Source organism: Aptenodytes patagonicus, chromosome 13 (assembly GCF_965638725.1).
Source record: "Aptenodytes patagonicus chromosome 13, bAptPat1.pri.cur, whole genome shotgun sequence".
Lineage (NCBI taxonomy): Eukaryota > Metazoa > Chordata > Aves > Sphenisciformes > Spheniscidae > Aptenodytes > Aptenodytes patagonicus.
In genome coordinates, this window is record NC_134961.1 from 9,781,738 (window position 1) to 9,804,042 (window position 22,305).

The 22,305-nt window shown below is 41.9% G+C and overlaps 1 protein-coding gene across 4 annotated transcripts in view; it reads left to right on the plus strand.

Annotated features, from left to right (window-relative positions):
* The window catches only part of MAD1L1 (mitotic arrest deficient 1 like 1), a 387,234-nt gene that overhangs the window by 180,251 nt on the left and 184,678 nt on the right, over window positions 1–22,305 (plus strand). For all 4 annotated transcript variants that reach the window (XM_076350728.1, XM_076350729.1, XM_076350730.1 and 1 more), the window contains one exon: window positions 11,926–11,982. In XM_076350728.1, coding sequence (XP_076206843.1) covers window positions 11,926–11,982 — 57 coding nt within the window. The remainder of the gene's footprint in view (window positions 1–11,925; window positions 11,983–22,305) is intronic.

Genomic DNA, 22,305 nt, shown 5'->3' on the forward strand with positions numbered 1-22,305 from the left:
TTTGTAGTAGAAAACCGATGAGGTATAATATTATAATTGTAAATTGCAACTGCCTCTGTGGCATTGCAAAGGACACATGATCTTTGTGCTTTGGTTTCTCCTTTTGTTGAGCAGGGTTGGTGCTAATCATCTTCAGTGCCTCATGGGGCGTTGGAGAGGCGCAGGAAGTTTACACTGGCATATCCCAAACAGTGAGGCAGGAGTTGTGAGTGAGACTCAGGTACATCACAGGTGAGATGTTGCGTGAGACCTACATTAATAAACTCGGCTGGACTTTTGCTGGCTCCATGGGACATGCTGAGGTGTGGAGCGTTGCCAGGGTTTTTGAAGTGAAGCTTGTCTGCTAGGAGGCTGGAAACCACTGATTTATGCAATACCTGGAAATGTAAGTGCTAGCGTTCTCCTTCAAGGATAGGAGCTCTTTGTTGTGGGTAGGTATGTGTTGGGAAAAGATACTTCACAAATTTTTTTTTTAATGTAAGGACTAGTAAGGACTAAGGTTGATTTTGCTCTTCCAAAACGGATTTAGAGAGCAAATACTGTTTTAAACTGGGTCTTTGCATTTGCCAGAGCCTCTGCAAAATGGTTTTAGCAGCCAGTAGCTGTACTAGTTTGGGGTTTTTTTTCCCTTTTTTGTCCCCCCCTTACTGGTATTTGGTTTTATGCCATGATACCCTGGCAGGACAACCAGGATGAGGCAGAGTCACCTGGGGGGCTGACCCAGAGAACAGGTATGAAATTCCTGCTTGGCCTCAAGTGTGAATATACCTTCTGCGTCGAAGAGGAGAGTCTCTCTGCTAAACTTGCCTTGCTCACAGTGCTGTACAGATAATACAAGAAAATGAAGTTACAGGATGAAGGAGGAGAATTATCCTATTTGTTTTGTCATCTCTCCTCCCGTGATAGGACTCAATTCTTTGCTCTGGACCCTCCTAGGTCAGTCGCATTTAGAGCAGCCGTCGGCACAGATCAGCTGTGCTAAGCACACTGTGACATTTGGGAATCCCTGTCTGGAAGGGGAATTGAGCAATGAGCTTCTGCTAATTATAATAGCTATGTTTAAAATGTAACGTTTGCTTTATTGAGCAAAATCCAACTACAGAGCCAGACTAGAGACTGGAAATACTCTGGGAGTGGAGGAGACGGGTCCTCAGCAAACGCGTTCCCAGGGCAGAAAGCAAAGGCAATACAGGCTTTGCATCATCAGAGCAAACATTGCACAATCTTGTCCGGGAGGTGAACATTGTTACCTAGCAACTTCCAAGAGTGTTTCAAATTTGTTGGAGACCCTCCGAGGGTTAGGCACTTTACCCACTGTTCTGCTGGATGCTAAAAATATGCTGACTGTAATTTCACAAGCCAAGGGCAGTGCTGGCTTAAACCCCTCCCTGACCTTTATTTGAGCTAGCACGACCTGTGCAGTAGTACAGAGAACCAGGACAAGAAACCAAACTAGATTAAAATTAAATCAGAAAAAAAAAAAAGTTTGATTTAAACATGGATCTTCACTTCCCCGATGGCGTTTGCCGGCTGGCTTACAACAGTTGAACTGGGAAGTGTGCTGACATGCTTGAGGGCTCCTGTTGGGAGTGTGTTTGCGTGGATAGCAGTGAGATATAGGGACGGGGCTCATAGCACATGTATATCATTAAATACATCTTTTCTGATCTATCACCACACATCATCAGTTGCCAAACAGCCTTGGGCAGCTTAGAGGAAGGTGCTACCATTGAGTACTCTGGGGTGCTAAGGTCAGTATGAGTTGTTCAGTAGCCTTGTTTTAATAGTTAGAAAGGTTAACTAAAGCAGCTGTGATATTAGGAGACTTCTATAAAAAGAAAACCACAGCTGTGGTGCTATTTAGCTTCCTATATTCTTTGTTTCATTCAGCTACAGATCTTCTGGCTGGGGTCTAATCCATGCACAAAACAGTCTTCCTCACCGCTGCTTCCATTTGGGGCAGAGGATTTCCATCCATACCACTTTTGTCTGAATTTCTATTCAGATTCTAACTTCCCTGAAAAGCTTTTTTTAACTCATAACCAAGTATTAGTGTTTCTCTCCAAAGATACTGGCCATCCATTTGTGTCTTCAGAAGCATTGCCACCCTTAGGCTATAGGGGTGTAGAGACCTCTCCTTCTTGGCAAGCGAGAGTATTTTCCAGGTATTCCACTGTCAGCCCACTGAAAAGAAAATGTTTTATGGTTGGTGGACTGACGATAGCTCTTTATACCTTTAAATTAAAAGTGACACACTCATATAAATCATTATAAGAATACTGTATGCAAACACAGTGCCTGGATCCAGAGTAGTTATGAGATGACAGTGAATTGGGGTGAATACTCTTATTCTTGACTTTGAGAAGTGCAGTGACAATGAATCATTCTTAGTGATGAGATGCAGCAGTGCTGACTCATCAGGCTGAAATTAGAAGGGCTTTTTTAGGTAGAGATGCAATTCCACCATTTTTTCTGATGAATGGATAAGAGTGAACATTTTTGTTGGCTAATTTACAGACTTCATCAACTAAATGTTGTTTCTTTCCCTGTAGCTATCAAACCTAGTTGGAGGCAACTGACAGAGGGAGAACTTAGATCCAGGGAGGTGGTACTGGAAAAAATGCATAGGAAGGAGTGGTAGAAAAGTTCACAATTTGGTAGAGACGCTGGGAGTCATATTGCCACCGCTTTTAGTTTTTGAGATTTCCTTTCTCTGGGTGTGGTGAGTGTTAATGTTTGCTTTCATCAAGACAGGGCTTTTGGAGTTTCTGATTATCTGATCTGATTATCATCATTCTGCTGATAATCTAAAGGAGGCAAAAAAAAAAAAAAGAAAAAATTGCTGGAGTTAAAATTTTGCCAGAAAATTAAACAAATGCACAAACATTTGCTCCCCCCTTCCCCAACCAACTTCGTTATTACATCTAATAGCAAGGGATTCTGTTCCTGTTAGCTACTGTGTCTTCTGCTTGTAGTCTCTAGCACTGCTTCCCAGTTCAAGAAGGGTTAATACAACCTGAAGAAAACATTGTGCTCACTGGATCCCAGAATTGCTTATAGTACGTGTTTTCAGATCACTTAAATAGCAATGAGTAACCAGATTCCCAGAGGCGCTACATTCGTTTCAGAATCTGGTGCTGGTATCCCTTCATTTCAGCTTTAGAGATTTGATCACAGCACAGTAAAATTAATTCTCTTTAGTGTCCTCCAAATGATTTGTATTCCTTTCCCTTTTTGCTGTTTCCCTGTGGAATGGGCTGATACTCTCCTAATGTTTTTTAGTTGCACTAATATATTAATAATCTGTTTTACTCCTGGCAAGAGATTTGCGGTCAACCCTCGATAGACAGATTTTATGCCAGGTTATCTTTCTGCTGTTAGGTTAAAATTTTTGCTAGGGGAGCAGCAAAAGAGAAGGGAGACTGCTACGACTGCACACTCAGCTGCTTTCCTGAGGTAAGGATATTTCTGAGCCCACAAAGAGAGTATTAGTGGCAGAGGCTTCTCTGATGGGTGTTCCAGTGATGGGGAATGACTCCTTTGGAGAGTCCATCAGCATCTGGCAGTCACTCATGTGTGTCTGGGAGATGCTGTACTGGCCCACTGCATAATGCTCGAAGCAATTGGCTTGGCAGAGTTTCATCAGTCAGGCTGCCCTGTGCTGTTGAGGAAGCAGCTGCAAACTCACATTTTTTGTTTGGCAATGTATTCTGTCCCCAGGGGCTGCAACACCATTTGATTAGGATGGAGGGAAGGGGACCTATTGCAAAAGCGTATTATTCCCAGCAGAGCCGTGCTAATCTTTTGGTCTCTGTGCTCCTTCTTAGCAAGGTGTTGAACGAAAACATCAAGGAAAAACAGGAGGAGAGAGGAGTTGCTCGGCTGTTGCCCCTCAATCTCACCTCAACCTCAGCTGCAGCTCAGAGAGTAAAACAACAAATGCTTGCTCTCGTTTTGAGATGTTTTTGCGAATCTAATGCTTCTTGTCACATGAAAAATCTGGTAATACCTAGGCCCCGTATTTTCCTACCTACCTGCACCTACTAGCTTTCTTTGTAAGTGTTTCAGTCTGGCATAGGGCTGTCCGATCTCCAGGGACTCATCCTTTCCTGAATATAACGTTCTGCATTTTTCCATCTCCCAATTTGCTTTGGTGCTGTGTTCCTTACCTGACAGCACCTGCCTGGGAGATTATGCGAACAGTGTTGATGGAATAGATTTTGAGAAGTTCAGAATCTTTCTCCAAGTTTTACATTTTGTTGCAGTTGTGAAGGTCACCTTTGCTTTGAGGATCAGGGAGATTAGGTTACTGCCACCTCTGAACGTGGAGGTGCTCGAGTTCTGCACTTAATATGGTGCTTAATCCTTTTACTGCCCGAGTGGTGTGGCCCATCAGGTGCGTTTTGTGTCAATAGTGGCACCTTGTGCTTAGAGATTATCTTTGGTCAAAGATTTTTGGATGGTTTTACAGAGTGAGTATTATCTTTACCTTAGAGAGGGAGGGGAAAAAAAGGAGTTTCAGAAAGTTTAGTGCTTTGCCATGGGTCTCTCGGCAGTTGTTAGGCAGAGTGGGAACAAAAGCCAGGTCTCTGCTGCAGAACTATGCAGCTTATTTTAAGCTAGGTCAAGTGACTCGCCAGGAATAAGGACGTGGGCAATTTCTGCTTGAAATCCTATCTTCCTTGTATCGGTTGTTCCACAGTGGCTTTGTTTACACCCCTTTCTTATAGCATAACCAGTGAATTTGGGGTGATTTCATTATAATAAGCTTACTGTCGAGAATTCTTGACATTACTAAGTGACTGTGACTGTGTTAAAAGAGAAGAAGAGAGATTGGTCTGTCCTTGAGACTTAAGAGCAAGAGAAAGGTTTGGTTATGATCTCTTTGTCCAGTAAATCTTGATAGTGTGTTGACAGGAGCCCATATCTTGCAGATGTTTTTCCTGTATCTTCAGTAATTGTAACTGTGACTTCAGCAGTTTTTCAATTTGCAGTATCATTTTTTTGTTTAGCACCCAAGAGCATTTGCTTTATTCATCCTTCATTTTGGTAACCAGCTGCTCTTTGCCTCTCACTTGGGGGTGGCATTTCCCTGCTGCACATCAAATCCAGTAGAAAACTGGTTCTCAAAGAAGTAGCAGCTCTTGCTTTTTTGATGAAAAACACCCTTCACTACTCTGCACAGAGCAGTAGCCTTCAGTCCCTGGGTGTTGCGGTTTGCTGTGATGCCCAGGAGCACGAGTCCCTGGAGATGTGGGACATCTTGCTTACAGGCATTCTAGTTTCCTGTCTTTTGTGTCCTTGCTTGGCATAAAATTGAGAAGGACTAAATTACATGGAAAACCACATAAGCTGTGGCCTGAGACGCATGCTTTTCATTGAGCTGTAAGCCTATCCACGTAATCTAAATTATGTCAGTAAAGTAATGGTCTCTATTTTGCCTATTGCAGCTTTTCTGCGAGTTGGAGTCAATGTCATGTCACTGTATATAAATTTCTGAAACACATTCAAAAGTTGTTGGGGAATTTTCCCCTTCACCTTTGCATCAGACCGAGCCCCCCGCCACCTCCAATCCAGCTCCTGTAAGGTAACATGGTGGTTTTGATGCTTTTGAGACAACAACAGAGTTTATTGGTAGCTGTTATTTCCCACTTTATAAAGGATATGCATATGATTTTATAACAAGGAGAACTTTCTGGAGAACAGCAAAATTGAATCTGTAAAGCAGCAAGGAAATTATTTAGCAATGTCTGATACTAAACTGTCTTCCTGATTGTGATCTCAACTGATGCAATTTTGCGAAAGATCAGTAATTTCATCTACAAAGCATCAGAATATTTTAATTTAGAAATGACCATTTAACCCAGTGTAATTTTGCAGCACACTTCAGAGATGTTAAAACAATACTGTACTGCTACCAATCTGCAGTAATGGTGTGCTAATGGATTGAAGGCGGAAGGTAGCATGGTATGAATGAATATATCGAACTTTAAAGTATAAACAGGCAAATGCATGCATTAACTGTTGAAAGGTGAATCCCATGGGTGAGATTTCAGATTGAACACTAATGAAAATTTCATTTCAGTTCTCACAGTATTTTAATATGCAGGATCACAGTATGCAAATAAACTGAAGTCTAACTGCAAGTGGCTGATGAGTTACTTCTGTCTCAGTCTCTGCCACCCCCATATATAAGCTGTCTGTGGCTTTTGTGAAATCAAAGTTTTCCTCCTGTTTTCCCTACAAGCCAGAATCTTATAAAAATATCTTTGTGTGCAAGATAATTAGTGACCGCAACCTTCTCTTCAAAGTGTTCTCATGATATTCCTCTATTGTTCCATGTAACTCATCAGCATGGTGCATAGGGCTATATGTTTTTAAATTTATGATTGAATTGTGTTACAATCGGTGCTTTCCTTATCAGAATTGTCCTGGGAGTGCAGCTATGTTTTGGGGTTTCCTGCTGTATTTCGGCTGCAGCTTTGATGCACTGTATTTTCCTTGTGTCTCCTGAATCTGATAGAAAGAGGTGATGTTGTGCTTTTTTTTCCTTCTTCCCCAGTTTATGACATCAGATAAGATATGCTGGCTTGGACACTGTTATAGGTCACATCGCACTTTAGCCGCACATTAAGGCCATCTAGGTTGAGCCAAGAAGCTTCATCTTATATCTTCTTTGTAAGTGATCAGATAAATAATTACCCTGCGAATGGGGGGCAGCCAGCACAAGGAAATTGAAATTATTTGGCATGTTAGAACATACAAGATTCCATATTTCTGTGATTGGAAGCCGATATAGCCTTGTAAATTTAAATTGTGTGTTAACTTTCTCAAAGAGGAGAGGCAAGAATTTATCTTAGAAGTTAATTAATTTGCAATAGCTATTAATTAACATTATACCTAAATTTGCCAATCATCACACTTGACTTGAATTTGCATACAACTGTTGCATACAAAATACTGCTAAGGGTATCTTGGGCTTTGGTGTGCTGTAAAAATGCCATGTTTTGCAGCTGTGTTACAGCTCTGCCAGGCTGAACCTCCTCCCCTTCCCCTCCCATGCGGTGGTGCTGCCCTTCCAACAAGTGGCCTTCCTTCTGGGGACCCACAGTTGGGATTTATAGCTGTGAGAGCACAACCCTGGAATAGGCAGCTATGTGTATTCCCAGGTATTTCACCCTGATGAGGAAGAATAAAAACGACTCTTTAATTTGAGGTAGTGAATGTGCTGCTTGTTTCTCTCCCTTGTAAAGTACCTACATTGTATTAATGTGACTGTTAAGATAATCATGTTTTTTGATGAAAGCATAAGACTAAAATGATGTTTCCAAATGCAAGTTGTTTTGATTTATTCCCTGTATGCAGCACGCATAATTTTGCTTCCCTAACTCTGAAGCAAGCTTTAATTTTATGGCTTTGGCTGTTGCTACTACTGTGCTGTGCCGTACCTATGAGCTATTTAATGTGCAACGTCGAGGAGTAAATTAATGCAGGTCCACAAAGAGAGCGCTTCGATTTGCTAATTGCTTGTAGAGCGGAGGGTATTGTTGTGTAGAGAAAGACTGTTCATTAGAGATTGAGTAGCTAATTTTCTCCTACAAGTGAGTCTCACATTTGAGCTGCTTGCCTATCGGTCAGGGCAGTCGGCTCACGTTCCACCCCTGGAGAAGAGTGTGGGGCTGTTGATGCAATCGGTGTTAACACCTTCCTTGTAACCACCAGATTGCTTTAGTTTCATTCATTAAACCCTACCTGACAAGCCTTCTTCAGCGTTGTCAGTGAAGACTGACTTTTGGAAGGTATAGAAGATGAATTATTGATGCAGGGAAGCAAGCTAAACAATTCAGAAATGTCTCCTTAGGAGCTGAAGCGGTTCCTCTCCTTGGAAACCATTCCTGCTCCTCTTTCAGCCCTGAGCTGCTGTATCCCGGCAAGGCCGGAGCACAGGTTATCTTTCCTTTCCTGCCGCTCTCTTTTGAGCATGACAGTAGCATTGACAGTAGATTAGACTGTGTTGTCATGTAAGATGAATGTTTTGAATTGACAAACCCTTTTTTTGGAGGCTTAAAGTAATTGACTGAATACTTGAGAGGATTTTTTTTTTTTCCCCTGCTTATGCTATTTGATTTTCTTTTACCTGGTTGTGCTGCCTTCAGTGGGCAAATTGGACTTTACATGTATTTGTATATCCGATTCTTAAACTCGGCATCTGTTTGCTTATCAGATTTCTTAATGCTTGAGCTTGGTGATCCGTGGGAATTTAACATGTGTATTAAGTAATGAGAATTTCCTTGGAGCTTTAAGTTCACTTTTATGCATAGGCTGAAAATTCAATGCACAGGTCTTTCCTACTGAGAGATTCCTGAGATACCAGGTGAGTGTGATCAGTCGAAAAGCCTGTAAAACAGAGCTGAGCTACATATATGTAGGACATGTTTTTCCCAGCGCAAAACTCAGAGATGGGGCTGGCAAACTGCTCCAGCATCTGCTGCAGATAGCCCTCCCATACCTGCTGGTGTAGAGGTCAAGGACTCTTGCACACCATCTCCTTCCTAGCCACCCTAAATGGCTCAGGTTCATTGCTCATGCTTTTGTTGGCTGCAAGTGGCCAGAGATGATTGAACCGAGAAATCCAACAGTTCATTCCTGAGAAGGTAAATTCTAAGAAACAATATAACACTATTTCTTTCAGGTCTTTCCCAGTAAATGCCCGAAGCGGGGCTGGGAGCAGGGGGTTCAGCGTGCTGTCAGGCACCGTTCCAGGGCCCTCTGCAGCTCCTTCCTTCCATGGCTGTGGTGGCTGGCAGCTCCTCCAAAGCACTCTGATTAAGTGAGATGTGGGGATAAGTTCAGAGACTAATTTCTTCTTCATAATTAAAAATGTGTGCATCTGTCATGCTGCTGGTGATTAGGTTGTGTTTTCTTGTGGCCTAGGAGGAATATGGCAGTGAATCACTTTGCAAGCAGCTGTCCTCTAACAGCTGAGCTAGGTTCAATATTTGATTTAAGCTAATAAAAAGTCTGGGGTTGGGCTAATGTTTACAAACTGGATGTGATAAAGCATTCAGATCATCTGTTTCGCAGCCAGGCGAGAGCAGGCACAGGGGACCCCACTGAAAGTTTGGGCTTTGTCTTGTTCTTCTGTGCCTGCCTGCATACATGGGCACGGGAAGGGAGCCGGCGGTCGGGAGGGTTCCTGCTCCGGTCTGCGAGCGCATCAGACAGCATCAGCTGTGCTGCAGAAGCCTCCTTGTTTCCAGCTGTATCATTGTAACAGCTCTCAATGCATTAACTATGTCCCTTTTGCTCTTCTGTGAGAATTGTAGTCAAACCATACAGTTAAAAATCTTTTAATCTGTATAAATAATTTCTTCCAGCAATCTAGTAAATTCAGTTGTTGTTCTCTGAATTCCCACTAGTTAGCTACTCTTTCCCTTTGAGACGAGCTGCCTAGAAATAAGTGCAATGAAGAAAACCTACTTTGTGATTTAATTCTTATCTGATTGCTTCTCCAAATCATATTGATCTGCTGTTATCATGCAGCTGTTTTGGACTTGTTCTCCAGGTTTGCCTCTAGGTCTCTGCTGGCATAGCAGCTTGAGAGGTTTGTATTTGGTTATTTTCCTCAAGCCATATTGTATATAAGATAAATTAGGGACTATTTCCTGCTTGTATTTCTGATTTCTCCCATCCCTTTGTATTATTTCTCTCCTGTCTAAAAGTTTTTGCAGCCTCTTCCTGAAGTAAAATGTGCCAAGGTCTTTCCTATAATTTTTACTGAATTTTATCAAGGTCTTGTACTTTAAAATGTTCTTATACCCATCCAGTTAAACAGGTTCCTAGGGTGCTGTTGTCTTGGTATTATAAAGAAAAATATTTCCACTGTGAAGGAAGGTGACCAAAGCTTGGCACAGGTTGCTCAGAGAGGTTTTGGAGTTCGCCTCCCTGGAGATTCTCAGAACCCAGCTGACCAAGAGCCCTGAGCATCCTAATGTAGCTGACCCTGCTCTGAGCAGGGAATTGAACTGGCTTCTTCCATTCTGAATTACTCCATGATTCTATAGAAGTCCGTACTAACAGGAGGTTGAACAGAGAAATGACCCTCAAATTCAGGAGCTACTGTAAGTGAATATGTAGTTCTTAATGGCTCTACATCTAGTTTAGAATAGGCCAGTAGTTCCCATCTAAAGGTCATCTTCATATAGATAAGGCTAATAAGTATACAGAAAAGTTGGGTGGTTTTTTTGATAAAAAATATTCAGTCATTCCTGGGGTGTTTTGCAAAGGCTATGCTAGCATCTCATAAATAACATCTCTGAGGGGATGTTTTCTAATTCCTCTCCATGTGACTCTTTTCTGGCTCCAGCCTGCTGGTGTAATTCTACCTGATTCAATAGTAGTGGGGAAAAAAGTCTTTCCCAGATGGCTGCAAATTCATAGTTTCCTGATGTTTCAGCATCAAACTTGGTGATAATTTCATTTTTTCTTCTCACTTGCTTGTACATGCACTCCTTGTTTGGTTGGGACTGGCATCTCCCACAGTGTTTAATGAACGTGTTTCATTTCCCTGTGCCAGGTCCCAGACTTGTATTAAAACCCTTTTCATCTCATTTGAGTATCTGTTCCTTAAATAATGTCACATCATCCCAGGTCCCACACAGCAAGAATCTGTAAATTTTTCAGTTTCCGCTGAGCTCTGGGGCCAGGGAAGTCTTGAACTGTTTGGTTGGTTGTTTGCAAAATTGAACTTCTGCTGTGCTGAACCCTAAGACTGTAATTTTTTCGTTTGCTTGCATTTCAGTGCAGTTAGCCTTCAAAGCTTAATGTTTTCCTTTTCATTGTAATAAACTGCTTGCTGTTTGTCTCTGGTTTGGATGTAGTACTCAAAAGACCCATTTCATGTGTGGCGAGAGATTGTTAGAGGGACTCTGGAGGGTTTTAATGAATATCTGCTTGAAATTATGTGAATTGGTTTGTAGGAAAGTTGTTTGGTTTTTTTTTTTAGTTCTTGTTTGTTTACATTGTCATCAGTTGTGACTAATTTAAACAGAGAAGCTATTTTTTGGCTTTCTGCTAACCAGAGAAAGACTGATTGCAGGCTAGCAGAGTGTTGTGAAATAAAAGATGTGGGAAGTAATAGCACTCAAGTAATATATGTGGCTTCTCTTACTTCCGAAACACCCATTTTCTTTAAAATCCTTTTTCATAAACAAAACTCTGTGAAAGCTCCTCCTCTGAGTCAGGTTCCCATTTCTCCCCAAATTATACAGGGATAACAAGATATTTCCACTCTGGTTTGAGATTCTTTAAATTTCTAATGTCCTCTTAAAAAAACAAAAACCTTGCATTGGGACTTTTTCTCACAGAAATTCAGTAGGGTTATGTTCCAGAGAGGATTTGCTCTGTATTCTACCGCAACAATTTTGAAGGCTTCCAAAACCAACCCTGTACCCCAGAACTTCAACAGAACATTTTCCGTCAAGTTTTCTTCGCACACAAACACACTTTTCAGGAGCTGTGGAGCAAGCCTCTTCTTTCTCTAAAGTTAAGCTTGGCAGAATTGGGTGGGTTTTAGACCACTCTATGCAACTTCCAAAGAAATGGAGAGGAGGCACAGTTCTCTGGCTGGACTATGGGAAATTTGGGATAGCTAGTCCAGTGGGTTTCCTCTCTGCAAAAAACCATCTTCTTTCTTGTGTATGTAGGCTGCAGGCTCTTTGGGACAGGATTGTCTCATGGAATGGGATGCTGATAGGACATAACAAGACCCAATGCTTGTAATTCCTTTTCAATGCTGTGAAAATCATGTTGCCCTTGGTGGCTTTTTTAGTTGGGGGGGAGGAGTGCAGTCTTACTAAACTTCCAAAAATATGTCGTACACTTAATTCTCTCTCTTTCTTTTTTTTGTGTGTGTGCGTCTTGAAGGCTCAGCTGTCTCAAGTTCTGGAGGAAGTGGGAAATCATAAGCAAAGAGCAGAGATGGTAAGTGTTCATCTTTTGGGTTTTTTTAATTGTTTTACAGAGCAGTAACGTATGCAAAGCTTAGTTCATTTAAACAGTGGATCAGTTCCAAATACTCAGAAATGAATAGCAAATAAGCATTGTAAAAGTTTGTATTGCTACTGCTAGTCTTGGCACTCTGTCTCCGTACTCACCTGGAACAAGTGTTGGATGAGATCTAGTGGTCTGTCTTCCTTTTTTTTGGCAATTTGCTTTCTCTTTGTTAGCAGTTCTAGATCAGAAGCAAGCATTTAATTTCATACTGAATTAACTCCTTTCTTTGGGGGCCTTTGATTCAGTCTCAAGTGTGCAAAGGACAAGCAGATGAGATGCGACAGAATTACCACAAACTAGTTTTTTATAATATCTGTTAATTTTCTGCTGGGTTTGTCTATTTTATTGGCAGTTGCCTCAAGGACCAAAAATAATAGAGGCCACAAAACCAGGCAGTAGGGAGGTTTATGTGTAGTTTCATGACTATTGTATACGATTCTTCATACTCCGGAATCAATGAGGTGTCAGCATTAAGCTGTTTCGTGAACGAGTGTTTTTGCTAACGGGCGAGTTGTGGGACTCCTGCAACATTTTCTAGTCACAAGAAAAACCTGAGCAGTATCCAAGATGTAGACGTTCATTCTGTAGATGCGTTTTACACTGGATTAAGTTTATTACTAATGAAAAGATGGGCATGCTGGGTAGTAAGTAGGTGCTAAACAGAACTCTGCTCTAAAACCCAAATCATAAACTACAGTGCTAACACTAGTCTTTTTAGACTTCTGCTTAACTCTACTAGGGCACCAAAGGGCACAACTGGCGTGCCCCTGCTGTACTATTAATAGGTTGCCATACATCTGCTAGTTTCTTTTTTTAATTTGTTCTCTTTGCTGTTTCAACATCAGATTTTCTGTAATGAGAGTGTTAATTGATTCTGGGGTGGTCTTACATTGTGGACAAACATTTTTGTGTGCTCAGCTGCTTTCTGTGGTGATGCAGGTCAGAACTGATATTTCCAAAGAAAACTGAATTAACCCTATTTACCATCTGATCTCATTACATGCTGCCTTGTTGTAGTTTTAAATTCTATACAATCAATTTTGCATTGTGCTCACTGGACGTATCAGAGGATAAATTTGCTGTTATGTTTTAAATGTTTTGATGTGTAGTTTTTTTAAACATTTCAAAGTTTTTCTTTTTGGCTCATTAAGCCTGGGTTTTGAGTTATTTGTTTGACTTCAAAAGTTTGTCGTATTAAACAGGCTAGCAGAGAGCTGGAGAAACTGGAACTTCCAGCGTTAAAGCATTAATTGGTGTTGTGCATCATCCATCAGCAGAGGATAAAGCAGCAGTCAGTGTTCAGTGCCTATTCCCAAGGGTTACTCAGTGGAAAACTGCGGGTCTTGTGATCTTCCAGTAAAGCTTACATCAATCTCACATGAATAGGCTGTATTCTGTAGTGCTTTAGACAATGGATTGCAGATTGTGAGGTGTGGGCTTTATTCAGCATTTTGAATTTTGTTCAGTAAATATAAGAAAATTGCTTCAAACAGAGGAAGAGAGACTGTTTTCCCTCTTTTTCCCCTTTTGGGGAGAAACGTGCCAGTATAGTTCCTTCTTTTCACTGGTATTAGATGGTTCTTCTCCATCCCCAGGTGAAATCTCCCTGGCAGGGAAAGATGTGTCACTTCTTGTCTTCTACAATGTTATGGGTGGCAGAGGTCTGTCCCCTTTGGATGGGGCTCTTCCATTAGCTGCCTGCCCAAGGGCTCCAGCACTTATACCATCAGCCCCACTCTCCGCCCTGCCATGCCATCCAACAAAATCTTCTTCATGTGTCGTGTCGTTCCCCCCCGCCCCCCAGATCAGCATCTCACTTGGATGGCCTTATTTTCAGACTCCTTTAAAGCTGACACTTCAGCAATTGTTTGCTGATTTGGATTCCTGGCATCTTGCCTTCCTTTTCATCCCTCTCCTGCTTTTTTCACCCGTGATCCACTGCTTGTTAGTTTGATGTTAAGCCTCTGCAGCCGGGGGGATGGAGAAGGGCTCCTCCTGCTCTGGGTGCTGACAGATGTGGATATCGCTTTTCATCAGCCATTCTGCAAACAGGCTTAGGGCCCTAAGTGAAATGGAATAAACACCTGTCAAGTGCTATCATACAGTCTGATGGGTCTTTGGGCTGCTTCTGGGATCAACCTCTGTGGAGGTGACATCTCTGCTGCCACCCTGAAGAGTGCTAATGGCTTTGCCACCCTCCCCAGAGCACTGGAAATGAAGCGATGTGCTCTGGGGCTAGTGAACTAGCTGATTGGGTATCACTGATGAGTTTGATGGGGTTTCTTGTATGCAATGGGGAGCATCTTAGATGCCCTGGTAAATAATTCACTCTTTACATAGCAATATTTAAAAGTAAAATACTTGTGGGATAAATCTGATAGGATTGTGGCCTCAATAAGACAGAATCTGTGTCCCTGGGAGGAGAGGGCCCTAGTTCAGGGAATTGCGTCCATGGGGACAATAGGAGATGAAGGGTGGTGTGTGCTATAGGGGACGCTGTGCTAGGTCAGAGCACAAGGTCTTGCTAGAGGAAAGCGGGATGGACTTGCTGCTCTAACTGCCATTGAGTACTCCAGCACATGATTTCATTGCTTGTCAGCTAAAAGTGAGTTTACTACTGAAAGAACAAAAAAAAAAAAAAGAAAAGAAATTTAAACATCTTCAGCTAATTGCAGTTGACAAGACAAAGGCAGTTTGGCTTTCCAGTATTAATTAGCAAACCCATACTAATTAGCTTGTATAAGCACAATTCATGCTTCTTTCCCTAAATGCAATTAATACTGCAACTGAAGACATCTCTGGGCTGTGCCGCCGTATCATTAACATACTTTGCCCTAATTAGACATGGCCAGTAGTGGCTGGAGAAATGAGTTTGTGATTACAACCATAAAAAATTCTCTAATATTTTATATCCTTCAGGGAACTTGAACCTATAATTTATTTTCTGATTTAAGAAAAATTACCCTTATCATTGTGCTGTGTAATTATAACAATGAAACTTTGATTTTTCTCTCCCTCTAACCCTTCAGTTATTTATTTTTCTTTATTCACAGTTTGAGTGTGTTCCTGTTGTAAGGGAACAGTGCCTGCCCAGTCTTCTGAGAGGTGGTACATAACAGTCACACCAGTCTGATAGGGCTCAGGTGACCTAGTTGTCCCTCAGATCTGTGGGTTTTGTGTTTCTTTTATTTGCTGAAAGAATGTTTTTTGTTGTGGATTTTTGTTTTGGTGCCTAAGCACACTTCTCTACTGCAATTTTTCTGTATGTATGTGCGCTTTTCTGACAATTTTATCATTACTGGAAGTTTTCTTTATCGAGGCTAGTGCTCCAATATCTTTATCTCCAGGATGTGCCAGGAGATTGCTCGTAGAGTTCACACATATGGCTCCCTGTTTTGTGGTCCCAGGATCTTCTTATGGTACGTTAGTTTAGTGCTCTACTGGCACAGAGCTGAGAGCTAGCTTTACTCGTACCAAAATACTATTTGTGGAAAATGCTTTCTTGTTCGTTGTATTATTTTTCTTTCTCTCCCTGAGGGAGGGAAGCAGAAGATATGTTAGTTTTTCTAATTTTCATTTGCCTTTTTCATCTCCCTTTATAGACAGGAGGAAATTGTTTGGCTCAAGCTTGCCATCCAAGCAACGGCTGTGATCCCTGATCTTACGCTTTCTTTCAGTCTGGTTCTGTGGCAGAGGGCATTCATGTAAAGATTTTTTTTTTCTCCGTCATTAATCCCCGAGGGAAGTCAGCTTGGTATTAAAAAAGTATCACCTGTATTTTCATTGCCCTTAGGTGCTCTGGGTATCTTTTGGCTTTCATCTTCCAAAGACAGCTTGGTCCATGTGGGCTCTGAAATCTATAGACTGCTCATTGGAACAAATTATATTTCACTCTCCAGCAGATTAAAAAGGATGGCTATAAGAATCGGAAGAACTGCTTAGCAGGGTGGGAGGTAAGAAGATTTGAAGTCCAAGAATGTAGCCATCACAAAATGAATGGCATAAATTGAGTGTCCTTACAGAAGAAGTAAAGACACCTTAAAGTGAAAATAATGAATACCCCTTGCCTTGAGTAAAGTGTTTGTTAACCCTCTGCAAAGAACAGGAGACCTTTAATTTAAGGGCAGCAGGTCAGGAATAGTTAAGGAGCCAAATCATGTGTTCAGTCTGATGAAACCGTAATGTTTAGGATTAACTTAAATGTCAGTGACTAAGCTGCACTGGTGGTTATCAGAAGTAATGAAGACAGAAAGGAGGATACGTGCAAGAAATCAACTTGGAGAATGCTGTGTGTGTTGTAGTTGGGAACTAGCTGTTAACTGGAAGGCAACATGGAAAAATCACAGAGTTCGGGAAAATCGCAATAGGCATCAATACGTAAACAACAAGAGACGCACACAGTTCACAAAACATTTGCATTATTACTGAAAGACTTTACTTTCTAGTGGTTACATCAGACCTCCAGGCTTTTAAGAACTGTAACTTTTGATACTTAAGAGAAATAACTGGCAAGGATAAAAATTCTGTTACATTTTACAGGTGATAACAATGATAATACAAAAGCAGTGAACTTTAGTATAGAAGGACCTGCCCTGGATAACTTGCCAATATAGCTAATTTAATTCTTGTTTAAGAGTTATTAAACATAAAGCAAGAAATACAACGGACAAGGCACAAGAACAAAAGTGGTGTTCAGTAGCGGAAAGGTAAATTCTCTGTATTATCTGCAATGGGATGGCAATTAAATGTGGCATCAGAGTACTGAACCACAGTAGTTATAAATAAAAGTGAGGCTTTGCCAGAACATACATAGAACCAACAGGTTGGGAGGGGAAAGGAGGTGACCAACTGGTGCAGGAAGTCTCGATCTATCAAAAATGTATTTCATCATTTCTGCATTGATTTAGCAAGATGACAGCAAATCTCCTTACCATTTTATAGATTTTATCCTAACACCTTATGTGAGGCTAGCAAACCCAGGACAGATGAGCAGTGCGGCACTCAGCTGAGCAGCAGCATGAACACAGCAGAAGTTTTAGTAAGGCAATTTTAGGGAAATATCCAGTTCTCAAATCAGATTGAAAAACATGAATCTGGTTATAAAGAGACAGCAAAAAAAAGCTGATCCGGAATGAAATGATACAGTAACAGAAGACTGGAAGAGGAATTTTAGATCATAAAGTCTACTCCTTTGGTAACTGAGGCAATTGCAGCATATTCCTTAGTTCATAAATTTATCAAGCTTGTCTTGAAACTGCTTAGGTTGTTTGTCCCATTACTATCATTGAAAGAGTGCTTTGATAGCTGAAATCTTCCCAATTCCAACTGAAAATATATGTGCAGTTAGTATCCGTTTTTTTCTTGTGCTAATTTTCTCCTTAAACTACAGTGACTGTTCTTCCTCCCTCATATTTATGCTGTGACATATTTATAGAGAATAATTGTTCTCTCCCAGCTTTTCATCTGTCTAGGTTAAACAAATCAAGCTCTTGCAGTCTTCTCCTAAAACAGGCTCTTCAGTCTCCTTGTGAATCCTGCAGCTTTCTGTAAATCTCTTCCTGTTTTTCTGTGTCTCCTTTGAAGATGAGTAACGAGAGTGGTCACATAATTCCAGGTGATGTTCCAGCAGTAGCTTGTACAGAAGTATCTTCTACAGAAGCATCTAGTACAGGCAGGTACCTCTCTGTCCTGGATATAGCTCAGCTCTTCCATTTCAGAATCACGTTACCCATTTCCACTGCCACATGGCACCGATATTCATCCTGTGATCAGTTAATCCACCCAGCATTTTGTCCTCCTCTCTAGTTTCTGACTGATGAAGATGCAGTTTGTAGGAGAGGTTCTAGCTGTTGTGGGACTTGCACATTTCAATTCTGATGCTGTTCCTTTAGTTTTCAGCTAGTTTCTTTTGCCTGATCTATTTATGGTCCTCTATGATAAAGCCTCCCTGCTTTGTGCTATCAGTAGTTGTGTTTGTGCATTTATATTTTTGACCCAAGATCTTCAGTGAATTTTGTTTGTTTTAAATACATTTAAATTGTTTTCATGATCAGTGTCTGAGACATCTTTTTCTCTATCAGGTAGTTTTATTTTAGCAGAGCCTTTTGTTGCTTGTTTGTTCTGTATATACTTCACAGTGTTTGTATTATTCTTCACTTTATCGTGTGATCCTGTTAATTTAGAAATGTGATTTGTTGGAACGAGGGGGGTGAGTGTGCAGGAATCATTGATGCCCAGTTTCAACTTTTCTCCCTGTGTTTTTAATGTAGAGCTTTGGTTTTCCAGGTAGTTAACCCTGGAACAGAGGGATGGGAGTACTCAGAGTTACTTTTCTCCTCTCCTTTTCCTAGCTGAGAGCTCTCTCTCAGTGCTTGTTGTAAACAAGTACATTGAAATTAGTCCTTTGTGTTCCCCATGGTGTAGGAATATAGTGAGCACCAAGGAAACAGACACAGGATTCCCCCCCCCCCCCCCCCGCCCTTAGCATAAGGAATGATGAACGACCTCGGTTGGTTGTGTTGCATCTGCTGCACATTCCCTCTTGGAAAATTCATGTTCAACACACAAAACTGTGGCAACATCAGAAGCATCTATTGCATGTGACTGCGGGCAAAGTAGAGAGTGTGGTGGAAGCTTTGGGATCTTGGTAGAGGAGTGCTGACAAACTGCCTGTAGACTGGAGAGGTGATCAGTACATTACACTTCTGCATGTTAATATCTCAATGCTATTTTAATTAGGTTAGAATAAGAGACTTAGTGAGTCAATTCTTGTGGTTTATCTCTGTTTTAAAAATCTAGCCAGGCACATGGGATCAAATAGTACATTCCCTTCAAATTAAAAAGAAATAAACAGTCTGTTTTAAAGTCCCATTACACAAATGAACCTGCTGTTGGATCCATTAACGTGAAAGTTTTATGGAACTCTGCAGCACTGTTTGGTTTCAACAGGACTATTTTAATTTTCTCACTGAAGGCAATAATAGCTGACATGGGGTTAGGACTTGCACAAGGAAGAAATGTAGCTGCTGAAAGTGGAGAGCTGCCTTGCTGCTGCTCCTCCCTTTGGGCTCCTTGTGGGACAGGTACTGCCAGATTGCGGGGAAAACAGTCTGACCCAAAACTTAGCAGCAATTCCAGCTCAGATGGGATGTATGGACCATGATCTAATTCTCAGCCCATCATTTGGAGAAGTCTCCATGCTACCGGTGTACCTGTAAAACCTGGCCAGTACTGACAAACACTATGGGTTGCTTTCTGGTAAAAAGGATGTTAGCAAGCGCTGCACTTTTCAACTTGGAAATAGGCTGAGAGTTGATAATGTGCTCTCTCACCTTTGCATTGCAGGATTATAACTGGGGGAAAGAAAGAGGTAGGGCTTTTTTCCCTTCAGTTATTGAGCAGAGGAGAAAGATCGTTTTCCTGTGCAGAGGACACTGCGGTGCTGTGATTAGAGCGGTCCTGTTTTCAGTGTTGCTGTTGTTACTATAAAATCTGAGTTATTCTGAGTTACTTGGTAAAATAAAATGAGTGGGACAGGGATATTATCAGAGACCTTATTATAGTAGCCACAGCCTTGAGGTACAAAAGGCATAATTAATATGCATGCAAGTATTGTGCTTTTTGAGGCTAGCTCCACCCTCACAGAGTCTGCAAGAAGCTTATGGGCTACCTCAGACTCCCGTGGTTCAATTTAGTTGAACTAAAATTTCCTGGAGGGTACAGGGAGCTCTCTATGTTCAGCACTTTGTGGGAGGTAGGGGAAAATTGGGTGAGAGGTCCTCGATACCTCTAAGGTTCAGTAATTTCTGCTCCTTTTTTTTGCCTTGCCTAAAAGGCAGCTTGGAGAAGCTGTAGAAGAAACGTGCTCCCAGTGCATGTCCATAGAGGGAAAGGAAGACTTGGTTTGTTGAACATTCATGTTAGGATGGGACAAAGTAATCATTAATCTCCAACTTGCTTGTGACAAGGATGAAGAGCAGTTTCCTCCTGCTTTCACAGTCTTGGGAAGTTGTGCCTGTGTCAGAAGAGGACCATCCTGAGAGATCTGATCCGAGAAATGCAATTCTGTAGGCACAGTTTATCCTGAGCATGAGGGAGGATGAGAAGATCTCTAGCTATGGGATCTAGGGGGGGCATTGAGGGCATGTTCAGTGGATGTGCCTGCAGATCAAAGGTTGCTGGATACTTTTCTTCTTGCCCAGGGCTGGCTTTGTGTGTATGAAAAGGGAGAGAAAGGCTTAAAACCCATGAAGTTTCAAGACTGTCTCAGCCCTTGCACTGACAGCCTAATCAGTTTGCTGCGTTATTTGTTTCTTTCAATCTTTTTGTGTCTCAGTGCCCTTAGAAGAGCTTGTTCCCAGTGTTTTTTGCCTTTGGCTGTTAGATGCTGGGGGTAGGTAGTAGTGGTGGCAGGCTGGGGTCTCTCTGAGCCGCTATGTCAGGGATGCAGAGTCCTCCAGCAGGAGCTGTAAAACCTAATTTATCCACAGAGACAAGAAGATCATAGAGCTGAATTTTTCCTATGACCTCTTGGTAAATAATGAATGGCAGTGCCCTGCCTCTTTGGAATCGCTTAATTGAGGCTGACAACTCTTTGTTGTATTACAGGATCTAGCTTGTCAGGAGAATTTTAACTTATTTATGAATATTTCATTAACCTCTAAAGACTGGCTGTATAAAATCGAGCTCCTGCCAGGCCCTGTCCTGTTGATGCTGTATATTCAGTGCTAATGTCATCCACCACACATCTATTACACCTTCCCTCCCCTCCGAGCTGGACCTCGGAGGTTATTGTTGGTGGCAGCAGGAACATGTTCACCAAAGGTTAAAATGCCAGGTTTCTGCTTTGGCACCAGAACTGAACATGCGGTATTTGAGAGGGAATTGCTTTTTGCTTTTCGTTCTGTGATTGCTTGCTGGCAACTGAAGGGGACCACAGGAATAATCCCGAGAGGCTAAAATGGGCAGAGCAGTCTGGCAAGGCCCCTGTAACCTTTGCTTTTTGGCACAAGGAGAGAGATTTCCCACTTATGCATTAAAAGCACGCTGCTTGTTGTCGCAGGAGGGCCTCAGGATGGGTCATTTAGCTAGAAAACCTTAAATCTGCTCTTCTTAGCCTGTTCTTTGGGGAAGGGTTTGGGGACCAAGACTCCTTCAGGTGTCTGCCACTTCCTTGAAGGCAGCTGGGAGGCTCTGTCAAGAGAGCTGCTGCTTTCCTATAGCTCCATCCCTTGCCCCATCCTCATATTTCCCATCTCTGGGAGTTCAGAAAGCACCTTGAGCATGAAGCTCTGCTGGCCTCGGCTCACCCTCCTTCTCTCTGCTGAGATGTGCCAGAAAAAAGTGCTCCCAGCTGTAACAAACTGCAAAATTGGGCTCGAGATGCAGCAGGAGCGAGAGAGCTGTTCTTAAAAGCATGTTGAAGTACAGGCTGTGCGTTGTTCCATGTGAGTCAGAGCAAGAGGATTAAGTTCAATTTTCAAGTCTGGCACTTAATGAAGGCTCCTTTACTCTCTTACAGTATTAGGCAGAGATTGATTCCACTGTATTTATGTTACGAGACAAAGGAACAAAAATGGATGTTAGATTCCTCTTTCCTTTCCCCTTTGATCTTCCTAGGTGGTCGGTAAAATGCATAGATTCTTCTCTGACTGTTTATTATGCGATGATTTTTCAACAAGAAAACTGATGGGAGGGGGCAAGAGGTGGGATTACAAGCTACTATTTAATGAGAATTTGTTGACTGAATGCTCCAGAAACTCCTCGAGGGTATATTTTCAGGAAACAAACTGTATTCAAACTTTGCACAGAAGAGGTATGACATCTTTGCAGATTTATTTGTTGCTCTGCCTGTGAATTACAGCTGCTAGAAGACTTGCTTCTAGCAAAAGTGCCTACTCCTGCGTGAAAGAAGTGACCTGTGTGATGCTCTTCTTAAGAGCAGACAACTTCATTGCGCCAGTGCCGTGGCCGCACTGGACAGGGTTGCGGCAGATTCAGTCTGACACCTTGACAGGTTCTCTAAAGAGACTTATTCTGTGTTTTGTAGTTCTAACCAGGAGTAGTGGGTAGGAGGTGTCAGCCATTTAAGGCTAATTACTCCGGAATTTTCTTCTCTCGGTGGACACCGGCTGTTTTGCTCTCCCTGGTGGGAGGAGCTTTTGGTAGTAATTAAAGGAAACAGTCATCTACATGCTGGTGAAAGTGGTGGAGCGAGGCTGATAACAGCAGAGAGTCTCTGAGCTGAATGAA